Source organism: Manis javanica, chromosome 4 (genome assembly GCF_040802235.1).
Source record: "Manis javanica isolate MJ-LG chromosome 4, MJ_LKY, whole genome shotgun sequence".
Taxonomy (NCBI): Eukaryota; Metazoa; Chordata; class Mammalia; order Pholidota; family Manidae; genus Manis; species Manis javanica.
Window position 1 is genome coordinate 35,627,542 of NC_133159.1, and position 14,114 is coordinate 35,641,655.

The following is a 14,114-nucleotide window of genomic DNA, read 5'->3' on the forward strand; positions in this document are numbered from 1 at the left end:
TTTGAAAGACACTACCTACCACTTCCTTCTAAATAAGTTATCAGTACCACCACTGCACGAATCTTCATCAGGCTGTTACTTAGAAGTAATTACAAAATTAGATTGAACAGCTAATCTGACAGATTTTTCACTCTTAAAGCAGTTATGCAGTAGCCACTGATGTGTGAATCCCACAAAGGTAATAGCACTCCAAGGAGGCACTCTGATAGGAATAGGAATCCTCTTTGCCTCTACCCTAGGCTCACTTGGAAAAAGGCATCTGCTTCTCTCCATCCTGGTTCACCCATCTGGAACATGTTCCTATGACATTAAATCCCTCCTGTTAGCTCTGGTCTGAGAAACCCATACTGATCGCTCCTGTGAGATCAAGAACAGAATCTGTTTTACAGACTGGGAACACTGAGGTCCCAAGGGCATGGAGTCATTTGGAGAGGTGGGATAAAACTGGGTCTGGAACTCAAAATCACAGCTCTTAAGCAGATGTTCTGGCCTTGTGCTATCAAGCACATTCTCTGAAAAAGGGCCAGGAAGCCCTACTCTGGCATGCTCTATGCTAGATGCTAGGAGTTAAAAGGTAAAAAAGAGTAGCACTTGAGAAACTCATATGCTGATGGGAGACAGAACACGAAAGAACAATCAAAGAACATGAAGTATACACTACTAAAATACAAGTAAACCTCTTATTGTCCTTAAAAAAATCAAACTCAGACGCAGGGTTGGCAATGAGGAGATAATTTGGAAAGCTCAAAGCCCTGCTCTGTCCCTTTAGCCTTATTTCTCCCATGGGGCTTCTCATTCTTCTGGTCATCATCACCTCCACCTAGGCCTCCTGAGTGGGACTGCTCTGGCCTATGGGTGGACATACAACCCCCTCCCTATACCTGCAGCACAGGTACAATAAAGCTGAAACAGTCAGACAAACTTTACGAAAAGGTCAGAGATGATAAAAGGGCAATGAACACAGTCTCTCAAAGTGGACAGTCTGGTTTACAAAATTCACTTGTTTTTCTTCAACTTGAGATTCCCTACAGTGTACTTCCCAGTCTGTCTCCAGGTTGCAAAGTCATTTGTTCTCAATTCCTGGAAGTATTCTCAACACTCCTTGAAGTTCAGACCCAAGAAAGCACAGCTCAGAGACACAGAGAGTTTCTTTTGTTAAGTTCCTAGTTTCTTGTCTCAAGCCATCTGACACTGAGAATACCCATTCCCTATAAGGAAAACCAAAGGATAGTGGTCTTACCCTATCGGTCCAAAAACTTAGTCATTTTTACAATAGAACATGACAATCCCAGACAGAACCACTCTTGGACACTAGCACAATGGGACAAAATGCTCTGAGGGCACAGAAGGGCACATGATGAGATCTTAGGAACTCGGGGAAGCTTTCCTCCAGGAAGCCTAGCTATCCTAGCCTAGTGGTCTCTTTTCTATGAAAACCTATAGTCTGTAGTTGAACACTCAATTATAAAATGCTGTAGACTGTTCTTTAGTTAGTTTGCAACAAGAATGTAGTACCTCTTGGTCAGAAATTGTCCTTTTTTAATATTCCTTCATCCATGGTGCCAGACACAGGAGACACTCATGTAGGTGTGGGAGAAATATCTGTGTGACTTGGATAACTTGCCATGATCTCCCTCCACCTTGGGAGAAATTATGCTAAGTAGGAAGCAAAGATTTGATTTTGGCTGCATGTATAGTGTGAGTAGGCTATCAAATGAAGGCAGTGTCTAAGTTGATACAACCCCAACCATTTGCCTGGAACAAGTAGGGTTTTCTTAGTCTTGACTTTCTAAAACATTCTAAGGGAGAAGAAAGGGCTGATGAAGGGATAAGATACCACCTTCCAGGTGCCAACTGTCCAACTGCCCAGTCCTTGCATGTCCCAATGTGGATAAAGGACTCCTCACAACTGGGCCTCAGCTGGTTACCAGATTCCACCTGCCAGCCTAGTGCTCGTAACAATGCAGCTGGCTACAAATGGCCCTGCCACACCCAGACCCCTACAATCACCTCCCCAAACCTATTTTCTTTGTATTAGTTTATAAACCAATAGCCAGGTCCCTCAGGAACAGTACTGCTGTTTGGAACACCAGAACCATCCTAGTGTGAGGTAGCCAAGGACTTAGTGTGCTCTAGCCCTTATTGGCTCTGAAAGTATAGTCTGTTTTTGTTCCCTTTTGCAAACTTTTTCTTATAACAGGTCCCCTTACCCCTCATCCATGATAGTAAGGGTATACATGACACCTACATGAGTGTCTCCTGTGTCTGGCACCATGGATGAAGGAATATTAAAAAAGGACAATTTCTGACCAAGAGGTACTACAGTCTTGTTGCGAACTAACTAAAGAACAGTCTACAGCATTTTATAATTGAGTGTTCAACCACAGACTATAGGTTTTCAGAGAAAAGGAAGACCACTAGGCTAGGATACCTAGGCTTCCTGGAGGAAAGCTTCCCTCCAGGAAGTATGTGGATACATGTATGTGTGTGCATTTGTAAGTGTTGAGGATGGGGAGTAAAATGACAGCTATTCATGGGCAGGTACAAAACTATTATGCACTTCCCTAAAAGGCTTTAAGTCAGCTTTTGGACAGAAGTCATATTAGGTGATTTCTAGTTCCTACATCAATGATCAAACAATACTATTTATATACGCTTTATAACAGTAGTGTCCTGGGCCACTTGGCCCTGAGGTGCCTGCCTTGTAGTATCACCAACTTCCTCTAAAAGCAACTCTTTTCTAATCTAGTCACACAGTAATTTGGACAGCAAAAGAATACTACAGAGACCAGCTGACTCCAAAGAACTGGCAGGATGGCAGAAACTCAATCACAAAGCAGAAAATGGGTCAGTACATCATGGCCCTCAAAACATGCACTCTAGTGACTGAAAATCACCAAACTCCTGCTCTCAGTTAAGAGCTATCTCCTGGAGGCCATGGAAGAGAACGCTAAGAGATACGAGCTCACATTGCTTTGAATCTTGTCACTCACATAGGGCAAAAATCCCCTCATGCCATGTGCTCTAGCAAAACATATTCAGGAGATCAAAATAGAGTATGAAGATTCTCAAGATGTATGTGTTGCCTGGCTCAATACTGAAAGGTACCTGCTGTGAGATGAGATTGGCTTTCTAATAGAAGGACCAGCTATACAGTAATAAGCTGTACCTTCTGTGATTAAGTGGTAAATCTATAAGAGATCTCCATCATTTTGAAGCTCATTAATGACTGGTTTTTCATCACAGCCTTCTTAGTAATAGAAGACAGTATCTCAGATAGTTGTGCAAGTAAAGCCCTCATACCTTAGATGTGAGGTCCCGATGGAATATGCCTTTGAAGTGAAGGTAGCTGAGGCCCACTGCTATGTCATAGGCCAGTTTCACCCTCACAGTCCAGGGCAAATGCAGGTTACTGTCTAGCAACTGTTCCAGGTTTCCAGAGTTGATATACTGCAAAACAGAATAAAAACTCAGCTACCATTTGTCAGGAACATTTAAACTAGTGGTGAGACCATGAGAGAGTAAACACCTAGAAGATAGAGGCTGTATGTTTTGTTGTTTTTTAAAGTTACTGAGGGCTTATTCTGCATCCAGGCACTATGGTGGGTGCTACACACAAAGATACCTTTCTTTGAGGAGACCACAATCTATTAAGGGATATATACAAACAATATCATTTGCTAAATACTAAAGTACAGCTTTGTGCAGGTACAACAGCACTAAGCAGTGCAGAGGATAAAGTTATTAACTCGACCTGGGTATGTCAGGGAAAGATGCACAGAGGAAGTAAGGAGTTGGAAGGATGACCTGGGGAGCAGGAAAGAAAGAGAGTCTACAAAGAGAGAGCAGCATATGCAAAGTTATAGGTTAGGTACATATTCATTCAGGAAACTAACTTACACAGTAAGGACTGAGTGCATGAACAGGAGGAGAGGCAGATGAGCCTTTGCTAAGATATATGGACTTGATCCTGTCTGTTTAGGAACAAAAGCTTTTTAAACAGAAGAGCAACAATTCATATTTGCTTTTAAAAAAACATTATTTTAGCAATGGTACAATAGGCAGATTTAAGTGGGGAACATGGAGAAAAGAAAACAGGTTAGGTTACTGCAATGATCCTTCTGGAAGAAAAGTGCCTAAATTAAGGCAATGGCAGAAGCAATGGAATAGAGCAAGATTCAATATGTACTGAGATGGCAAAATCAAAACAAAACGTGGTAACTGCCTAGATAGTGGGATGAGGGCAGTGAAAAGCTGCAGGTTGATCCCAGGCTCTTTGTCCCTAGATGCCTTTACCAAATAGCCAGAACATAGAGGGAAAAGCAGGTTTTTAGAAGAAGTGATGTTAGAAGATAATGAATTCAGTTAGGACATGATGAGTTTAAAGGCTTGAGGGACAACCAAGGTGGAGATGTCCTATAGAGTCAGTTTAGAGTTTAGGAACAAAGTCTGGGCGAGAGACTAACATTTAGGAGGCAATAACATTGAGCTGAAGTAGTCACTGATGCCAAGGAATGTATGAAATTGCCCAGGGGTTATCAGGTAAGATAGGAAATTAACAAAATCCCAAGGAACAGTAACATTTAAAGGAGCAGGCAGAGGAGGAAGAACCAAGCAAGAATGTCATCACATAAGCCAAAGAAGGAAAACATTCCAAAGAAGAAATGACCAAAAGTATTAGATGTTACAGATTCAAGTAAGATGAGCTTTATTATAGTGTTCACTGAAGTTGCAACTAGGAAGTCAATGACATCTGTGGCCAGAGCAGTTTCAGCAAACTGGTTAAGACCAGAGAAAGACCAAAGTGAACTGAGGAGTGAGTAGGAGATAAGTCTATGGAGAAACTATCTTCAGAAAAAATTTTTGTATGTCATTTCTACATACCCATGAAGGACTGCTTTGCTTTTTTTAAAGAACAAATACATATATTTATATATATATATAGAGTCAGTTTAGAGTTTAGGAACAAAGTCTGGGCGAGAGACTAACATTTAGGAGGCAGTAACATTGAGCTGAAGTAGTCACTGATGCCAAGAGAAATGATACTTATGATGTAAATATACTATTATTCTCATGTTACAAAAGCCCTTTAGAGGTTAAGCCACTTGCTCAAGGTTACCCAATTATTAAGCAGCAGAGCCTGGGTTCAGACCCAGGCAGTCTGGCTCTAGAGTCCATGCTCTAAATCACAACATTACAGTGGAGAGTTAGATGCCAACCGAATCAGAGTCAGAGGGCCTTACGCAGAACAGGAGCTCAAAAATTTTTGCCTATTAGGTTAATGAATTTATTCAAACCTTACATGATATTTTATCTCACTCTTTCTTTCAAGTGAAATAAAAGAAGGGAAAATTCCTCTAAGTCTAAAATTAAGCTCTTAATACCTTTTTTTTTTTTTTTTTTTGGTGATACTGAATTAACAAAAGACTTGGGAATCTCATGGGATAATAAGCAGGAGATCTGAATTTTAGTTCAATTCTCCCTCTTCATAGCCATGTAACTTTGGACAAATTAACTAATAACACTATCCTTCAGTTTTCCCACTTGTTAAATAGGATTCGTATAACTCACATTGTTATTATGCAAATCTAATACAAGTATATAAAAGTGCTGAGGAAAAAAAAGTTAAGTGCCAAAACCCCTCAGATTTACTGATGTGATCACGTAGCACTAACAAGAACCAGTTGGGGGCAGCACAATGCAGCACTTTAGATCCTTGGACACAGCGGATCAGGTTTGGCAACGCAGAGAGAAAGGCTAAAAATACATCTAACTTCTCAAAAGGGAAACCTGCCAATTTGCTTCATCCTGCTTGACAGTCCATCTTTGGAAATTTCAAAATGAGGCATAATGACAACATTAGCACAGCACCTTCGCTCTTCACTCCAATCGAATTGGTCCACAGTTCACATTTGAGGGACCCATTTGCTAAAAAGAAACTGAAAGGCAAACTCCACACTACATGGAGGCAATGAAGCTGAGATCTAATCATGCAGACAAATTTCTTTAGCTCCAAAAGTCAGAAAATTCTGTAGAAGTGGTGGTTCACTGCTTTGGGATGGTAACAGTGTGGCATGAAAGTTCTGACTTCTGGAGCCACTTAGGTTTCCCATCTGAGGACCAGGCAGAAAAGACTATGACAAAAAGGCTTTATGCGCACTCCTTGGGCCAGGCTAAGCCAGGGCTCTTGATTCCAGTTCAGAGAAACACATGTTTACTCTGTTCCGCCATGTCTCCAAAGGCCTGAGAAATCCACAGACCAAGCCAGAGGGTAGAGCGCAGAGGAGAAAGGTGAGACAAGGTGAAGAATCACACTGGCTAGTAGGCTTGGCTTTTCTAGGCAAGATGGAAAAAGCACAAACCAAGACCAGAGAGGGAAGCTAACTGTTATGACCTGTTTTTGCCTGACTTTGGTGTATATTTTGATGGGGCTAATAAGCCTCTGTGCCCTCAGAAAACACAACTTTTCAATGTCTCAAGACCTTTGCAATACCTAAGGAAAGGAAGTATGAGATCTGCCAACAAGGAATATTTCTAAGTTGCTCCACACACTTTGTGCCCATTATTTGGAACATCCACTTTGCGTATGTAAACTCCTGGTCCAGCCTCAGCTGAACAAATGCCTCTGCGTTCCTCACAGGCAAAAGCAACAGCACCAGTGCATTCAGCTTTCTGGAGTGGGGAGAGCAGCTGCTTTGCTGTTGTTTTCTTCCAGAACACGCCTTTAAGCAGCCCAACAGAATAACCTAAGACCTTGGCAATACATTTAAGTAATCTACTACAGAGAGAAGTTTTCACATTTTTATTGTTGTTCTTTTAATCTTTCAAGTTCAAAGAACTGTAACATCAGCCAATCAAGTGTGTTACAGGTACTTTAATACCTCTCAGAGACCTTCCCCTACTTGCATCAGAACCTGCCTTTCCTCCTCATGGTCTAATAAAATTTTTATAATAGAGTTTCTGCCATTTCATTTGTGTTTGATACTTGATTTCATTAAAGACTCTTCCCCTAGAAGACACTCAATAAGCATGTGTGTTGGTGACTAAACAGTGTTATATATGCAAGAAATCATATGGCAACACCTTTTTTAAAAATTGCCAAGGGAAGAGATAAGGGGACACTCAGTTCTCCACTCAGGAATATTAATTCAGGTTATTTCTACAAATGTTTATTGGTGTTCCTCCCCTGCCTGCCACTTCTATATGAGAATAAGAACCTGTCTGTTTACATCAACATTCTATCCCCCAGTGATTAGAAGGCCTAGCACATAGTAAATATGGGTATATAAAGATGAATATACTCAGTTTATACCTTATATAAATCCAGTGAAAGACACATAGGTAAGTAAATAATACCAATAACCCTTAAGCAGAGGTAAGTATTTGGGGTATGAAAGTAGCAACTGACTCCCCCTGAGGAGTCTGAAAAGTTTCAGAGAGGAAGTAACATCCAAGTTGGATCCTAACAGATAGGATAATTGGGAATGAGAGTATGTTTCTTCCCATATAGCCCATATAGCCTCTGATGGCACCAACTAGACACAGACAGACAGGCATGCCACAGAGAATATTCTGGAGCAGCAGCTAGGCAATTCTTACTTCTCCCTGAATTAACATCTACACCTACACCCAAGGCTCCTGTTTCCAATTCTTGCTGATTCTAATCAGGGGCAGTAGCCTCCCCCAATCATAACCAGTCAGAAGAAGACAAAATAGTTCCTTTTTTTTTTTTTAAATTATTGGTGTACTGATCATTGCAACCAAACAAGCTCAGCTCTGCATATTGAGAGACTCTGAAAAAAATACAAACTTTAAAAATTATTATTCCTTTTTGAAAATTCTACCCAACTGGCCTGGAACCAGGGAACTTACCCAAGGCATCTTGCTACCACCTTCTTAGCAAAGCAGGGTTATCCTGAAAATTATCCATCCCTTATCCATCCACCTACACAAATACTGAAAACCTACTAAGTGAAAACACAAAGATAAATGGGGCCAGTCTCTGCCCTTAGTTCATAGCCTAGTCTTGTCTAGTTCACAGTACAGTAGAGATAACATATAATCAACTAATAATTTTTTTTTCACACAGGACAGTAACATGACCAGGTATGTTACAGAGAAATGTCCTCTAACAATAATGTAAGAACTGTATGGAAAGATTAGTAATTGAGGCTGGGAGAACAGAAGGCTTCTGGAATAATCTAGGTGGGAAGTAACAGAGACCTGAATAAGACAATGAGAGCAAGAATGGGAAAGAAGCTAGTATATGGAGACAACTCAGGGGTAGAATCAACAGGATTTGGTGTTTCATCAAAGGAATGCAGTAATTAAAAGAGATAAGGTATATGAAGTCACAGCACTTAGTTCATAGTACACAACTCATCCTCCCCACTATCAATATCTTATCATCATCATGGGTTACTCCATTATCTTTCTAACTGGTCTTCTTTTCCCCTTCTTAAATCTTGAACAGACTGAGCTCTCATTCCAATCTATAATTCAGCCAAGACAATCTTTCTGAAATGTCAACCTGAAGCCATTCCCCTGCTAAAATTCTTCAGTGAGGCCCTGTTACTCTTAGGGTAAAAGCCACAGTCCTTAGCATGGCACACAAAGCCTTCACTCCTGCTTACTTGCACATTTGTACACTACTGGTCCCTTTACCTGGAATACCTTTCCCCCACCTAAGCCTGACTAATCACTAGTTGAGGATTCAGTTCCATTTCATGGAAGCCCATATGTAGGGCTGGAAGTAAGAAAGGACATTCTATGAAAAAGGAACACAAAGATAAAGTGCAGAAATTAGTAGTTATTCCTTTTTTGTTCTGCATAAAGTATAAGTAGAGGAGAAGGAATGATACTAAAAAGTTAAGATGGTGGTGAAGCCCACATACTGCAGAGATAGATTGCTAGGATTATATCTTACCTCTGACTAGCTGTGTGACCCTGAGTTGGTTACTCAATTTAACACTCATCTATAAAATGGTAATGATAATAGTGCCTAACCCATAGACTTATGAAGATTCAATGAGTAGATGTGTAAAATGCATAGAATTTGTCAAAGAAAGTTTTTAATGTATGTCTATTGTTACTATTATTATTTTATTTACTATTAGTGTAGAAGTTCTGTAGCACCATGATGAAACATCTGTCGTTAATTTGCAGATCATGGGGACCTCTAAAGGTGTATAGATATAAAGTTATAATATGATCTGTTGTGTGTTGAATTATGTCTCCCAAAATGATTCATTCAAGTTCTCACTCCTGGTACCTAAGGCTGTGACTTTATTTGAAAACAGGGTCTTTGCAGATGTAATTATGTAAAGATGAGGTCATATTGCAGTAGGGTAGACCCTTAATCCAATATTATTTGTATCTTTATAAAAAGAGAAGAGACACAGACACACAGGAGAATATCATGTAATGATGAAGGCAGAGATCTGAGTGATGCATCCATAAGCCTCGGAACACTACAGGAAGGTAGGAAGAGGCAAGGGAGGATCTTCCCCTAGAGACTTCAGAGGGAGCATGGCCCTGCCAACACTTTGATTCTGGACTTGTAGCCTTCAGAGCTGTGAGAGAATATGTATCTGTTGTTATAAGCCACCCACATTGTGGTACCTTGTTATGGCAGTGTTAGGAAACTAATACATGACCAAAACTACATTTTAAAAAGATTATGCTGGTAGCAGGATAGAGAAGGAACCAGAGGAAGGTCTGGAGGGTACTGCAACAATCCAGATGAGAGGTGCCCAAACTCCTGACTCAGGGTGCTATTATAGGCACGAAAATGTGGGCTAGCTAGAATATGCAGAGGTAGAGTCTTAAGGATTTAGCAAACAAGTGGTAAATATGAGAAGCACGAAAATGTGGGCTAGCTAGAATATGCAGAGGTAGTCTTAAGGATTTAGCAAACAAGTGGTAAATATGAGAAGTGAGGAAAAAGAATCAAAGGCAACTCAGAGATTCCAAATTGAAGTGTTCAGAGAAGCAATGGAATGAGATCCTTTCATCTTAAGTGTCATCAGTAAGTCAGAAAGCCATCAGAAATCAGCATCAAAGCCTAACAGCCAAGTCAATGGCTTGTCAAACCTCTGTTCTATGGATGGGCTCTCTACAAGAAGGGCCTGGCTCCGACCTAGTTTTCACTGAAGCCCAACAATGCTGTTGTGTTGGCCACTGTATGTTTGTTGGTCAGCTCCAAACACAAAGGCTAGCAGATATCCCATCCGCTGCCTTGGGAAAGAACAAAAGAAAGCTTTGTTACCGCCCGGGGTAATTCCAGGACAGGCATCCCAAGAGCGTCCTGTGGGAGGTTTGTGCTCCTAAGGAGCCTCCTGATCTCAGCTGAAGGTTCCACAGCCACTTTAAGCATACACTGGTATATCTGCCAAGGCCCAGGTTTGCCACAGTTCAGTCTCCACTCCAGAGGATCCACCAGGGCCTGCCTGATTGAAACAGTCAGTTGTAATGAACTGACTCAAAGAGAAAGGAACCCAAATATGCTTTAGAATATTTAAATTTTTCACTCTCTCTCCCTTCATATATACTTATCTATTGCCCAGAATACTCTTCGTCCCTTTCACAGCCTTGTTAATGCTTATTCATCCTTCTAAATCCAGCATGACTCTCTTATTTGGGAAAGCATTTCCTGATACCCAACCCCAAATTTTATACCACTTTAGTCACCTGTATGTATTTTTACTATTGCTTTTACATTGTACTATATAACCTTGATGGCAGGGACCAGGTCTTTTTCAACTTTGTAAGTCCAATATCCAATGAAATGAACAATAAATTGTTGAGTGAACAAATAAATGATTAAGTACAATTAAATAAACAGAGGCAGATTTTAAGTTTCCTCTTTTATTGAAACCCTCTCAATTCAGTCATTAAGGTAATTTTAGATCAATAGAGAAATGTGCTTTTAGAGGAATTTTCAGATAAACGCCACACAAAACAAATATTTAATAATGCCTGTTATATGGCAGCTGCTATGGTAGCATTGAATATAAAGTGAAATACAAAACAGTATGTTTGGCCACTTAGTGATAGGAAATTCTGAGGATCCTTTTACCACCCTATCAGCAGACTCCTTAAAGTGATCAGAATCCCATGGACTTCAAAAATATGACCAAGATCTCCTTTTGGAAATTACATATTTATCAGTAGCTGAAAGTCAAGTAGAAGAGGCCATAAAAGGATCTCCACCTTTACTCCCACAGACACTTAGTATGAACCCATTTACCACTTTAAGAACTTGTGTTTGTTTAACATAACTGAAATATGTGTTTTTCTATGCATTTAATCTACTATAAACATCAAAATGACTGTTTACCCTCAAGATTTAAAAAAGTATGATTAAGCTTTTCCAAAGATTTTTAACTCTTACATTAAACACCTCATAACCAAAATCAAATTTGTTTAAGTGAAGTAAGCATTAAAAGATTAACCTGTAGAATAAATATCAAAGAAATAAACTAAGATAATAATAAGACTGTTGGTCCCTTTGCCCCATGAAGCTCTACTACCAATCAATGGTCTCAGACATGTTTTAAGATCAGGCCAGGTCTCCTGATAACTCCCTCCAGTCTGCTTTCCTATCCCAAAATCCATAACTCTACGAGCAATATGGCTACGGGGCCAATGTAAAAGCATTCTTCTTTGCAGCTTGCTATCTCACATCTACTACAACCCTGCACTCTCCAGATCCAGACAGGAATCACTTGACATTCACCTGGTGATTGAGCTTAGAGAGAACAAAGCAATCTATTAAGAAAGGCAATGTACCCTGCCTCCCCACCAGATCTGAGGAATTGGGGCTTGCCAGTGGACAAAATGAAAATGGAAACCAAAAGAGGTTAAGTTTCTAATTTAGGTGATTTATATGAAAGGAACTCTGTCTTCAAATGAACCAATCATTTCTTTACTTCCTCTGCCTTTATCAGCATACTACTTGGCCTCTAAGGAAAACCAATCATTTTTTTACTTCCTCTGCCTTTATCAGCATACTACTTGGCCTCTAAGGAAGAAATAGAGTAAAAGTTAAAGGAGACAAACTACAAGCTCAAATGGTATCTTCTAGTGGCAAATGGTATAGATAGAGGGGTAGAAAGGGAAGAAGACTTTCCAATTTGCTATGTGAAAGACAGCTTCTCAGCCCAATGGTCACTCCAAGCTCAGACAGAAATTTCTAACGTCCAAGGGTCAGATAGGTAACTAAATATTCTCAAGTTCACAGACTACTTGGAGTTATCAAAGGAAGGGGTGGGAACAGAAGACCCACCTAGTTCTGGTTCTATTGCCAAGAAAATGGATTTGAGATCTGGTGTACAAATAAGTAGCTACATTCTTAAGGAAAAAAGGGAGAGTTGTTTCTTTTCCTTGGTTTCAGACTATCTCAAGTGTCAGAATAATGTGCCCTCTTTAATGAGAAAATTCAGATGGTTTATCTTGAAAGAAGTAAATCTAGATTTATATTATTAACTTGTTCAGAATTCCTGTCGTCTGTCAGCCCCTGAGACTCTCCGGGAAGCAGCTAATGCTAGTCTAAGGCCAACTCCCAATGCAGTTAAAGCAGCAGATCTGGATATGATGTCACTCAGAAGGGCTCTGAGGATTTTAAATTGTAAAATTTTTTCTAAGTGACTAGAAGCAGAGAACAACCATAGCACTGAATTACAAAATCCTTTCCAAATAAATTCAGACAATCCTGACACACAATTAACTTCACTTCGTGAGCTCATTAAGAACAGGTTCAATGCCAATGCCTAGGTCAGTGTATGGCAGAGTAGGCCCCAATAAATGAAATGAAGTGAAATGAATGAAATGAAATGAAAAAGGGAAATTGAATGAATTAATGAATGAATGAAGTAAAAGTGTCCATAACCACCCATCTATATATAGGGATTCCTTCTCTACTCACCATGAGTTAGCTCTCATCAGCTACTTATAACTCAGTCTTCAAAGCTTAGATCAGGAAGGTCTCATTCAAGGAAGGGCCTTAAGATGCAGTGGTATGCTTTCCTTGAAAGGCCCAGACAAAGACTGAGTTTGATCTTCAATAGTGAAAAGACTATGCTGATCACAATGTTATGTTCAAAACACATTGCCCAGATAATACACATTCAGCTGAGGGAGGCAAACTATTCCAGCTACACTCTCCAAGTTTTCCACATTTCACTAAATAACACCACCACCTACCAAGAAACTGGGTACCATTTGATTCCTCACTCTCCTTCTTATAAGTCATTACCAAGACCTTATGCTTCTATTTCCAAAACAGACTTTTAAACATCTTCACGGATACTATCCCAAGTCAAGCTACCCAAATCTCTCATGTAAACCCTAATACAAGTTTCTTCTTATTGGTGTCCTTGTCCCTCCATTTTTATCCCTCTACAATCTATTTTCCACAGGGCAGGCAAAGAGTTAATTTTAAAATGCATATTGTATCATTTACCGTCTTGAAGAAAATCCTTCAATGGCTTTCTGCTATATTTAAAATAAAATTCAAAGTTCTCACCATGGCCTATAAGGCCCCAGCATGACCTAGCCTCTAAAGATTTTTAATCTTTTAACCCTCTTCTACCTGATCTTCATGAATATTTCCTTACCTTGTAGGTATTCTCAGGGAAGTATTTCATGGCCTCATATACAGGATAAGTTATTCAGTATCAACATATATACATTACATTTTATTTATCTCACTTGCCATTGATGGATAAAAAATATTTTCAAAGGTACCTGTTCATAGGGAAAACAATGCCCAATGGTACGGAATAACAATAAAATATGAATAGCCCTGAAAGACAATCCATTCTAAGTTCTGTATAATACGCTTTCCTTCTATAACATCCTTACCAAGTGGTCAGGTTTGTTCTTTATATTAGTTTTAGCAGGAGAAAAAGTTAGTGAAAAGAATAAGAACCACAGTAAATACAACTGCCTTCCTTAACTGTGGTGTCCTCTAATAGCACTTCAGCCTCCCAATACCTAAAAACTTGGTCTTTAGCTGCCCTAGCTTAATGGAAAGGCAGTGCCTGAAGAAGCCTGGCTACCTTCACCCAGCCCCTACCTCTTCAATGACCTGCTACCTATTTGTTGCTAGTGGT

At 39.9% G+C, this 14,114-nt stretch overlaps 1 protein-coding gene across 3 annotated transcripts in view; it reads right to left on the minus strand.

The window, feature by feature from the left end:
• The window catches only part of TESK2 (testis associated actin remodelling kinase 2), a 138,530-nt gene that overhangs the window by 14,281 nt on the left and 110,135 nt on the right, over positions 1-14,114 (minus strand). For 2 of the 3 annotated variants that reach the window (XM_073233830.1, XM_073233831.1), the window contains exon 5: positions 3,304-3,450. The exons of the other annotated variant lie outside the window; for it this stretch is intronic. In XM_073233830.1, the coding sequence (XP_073089931.1) occupies positions 3,304-3,450 (147 nt within the window). The remainder of the gene's footprint in view (positions 1-3,303; positions 3,451-14,114) is intronic. 3 annotated transcript variants of the gene reach the window in all.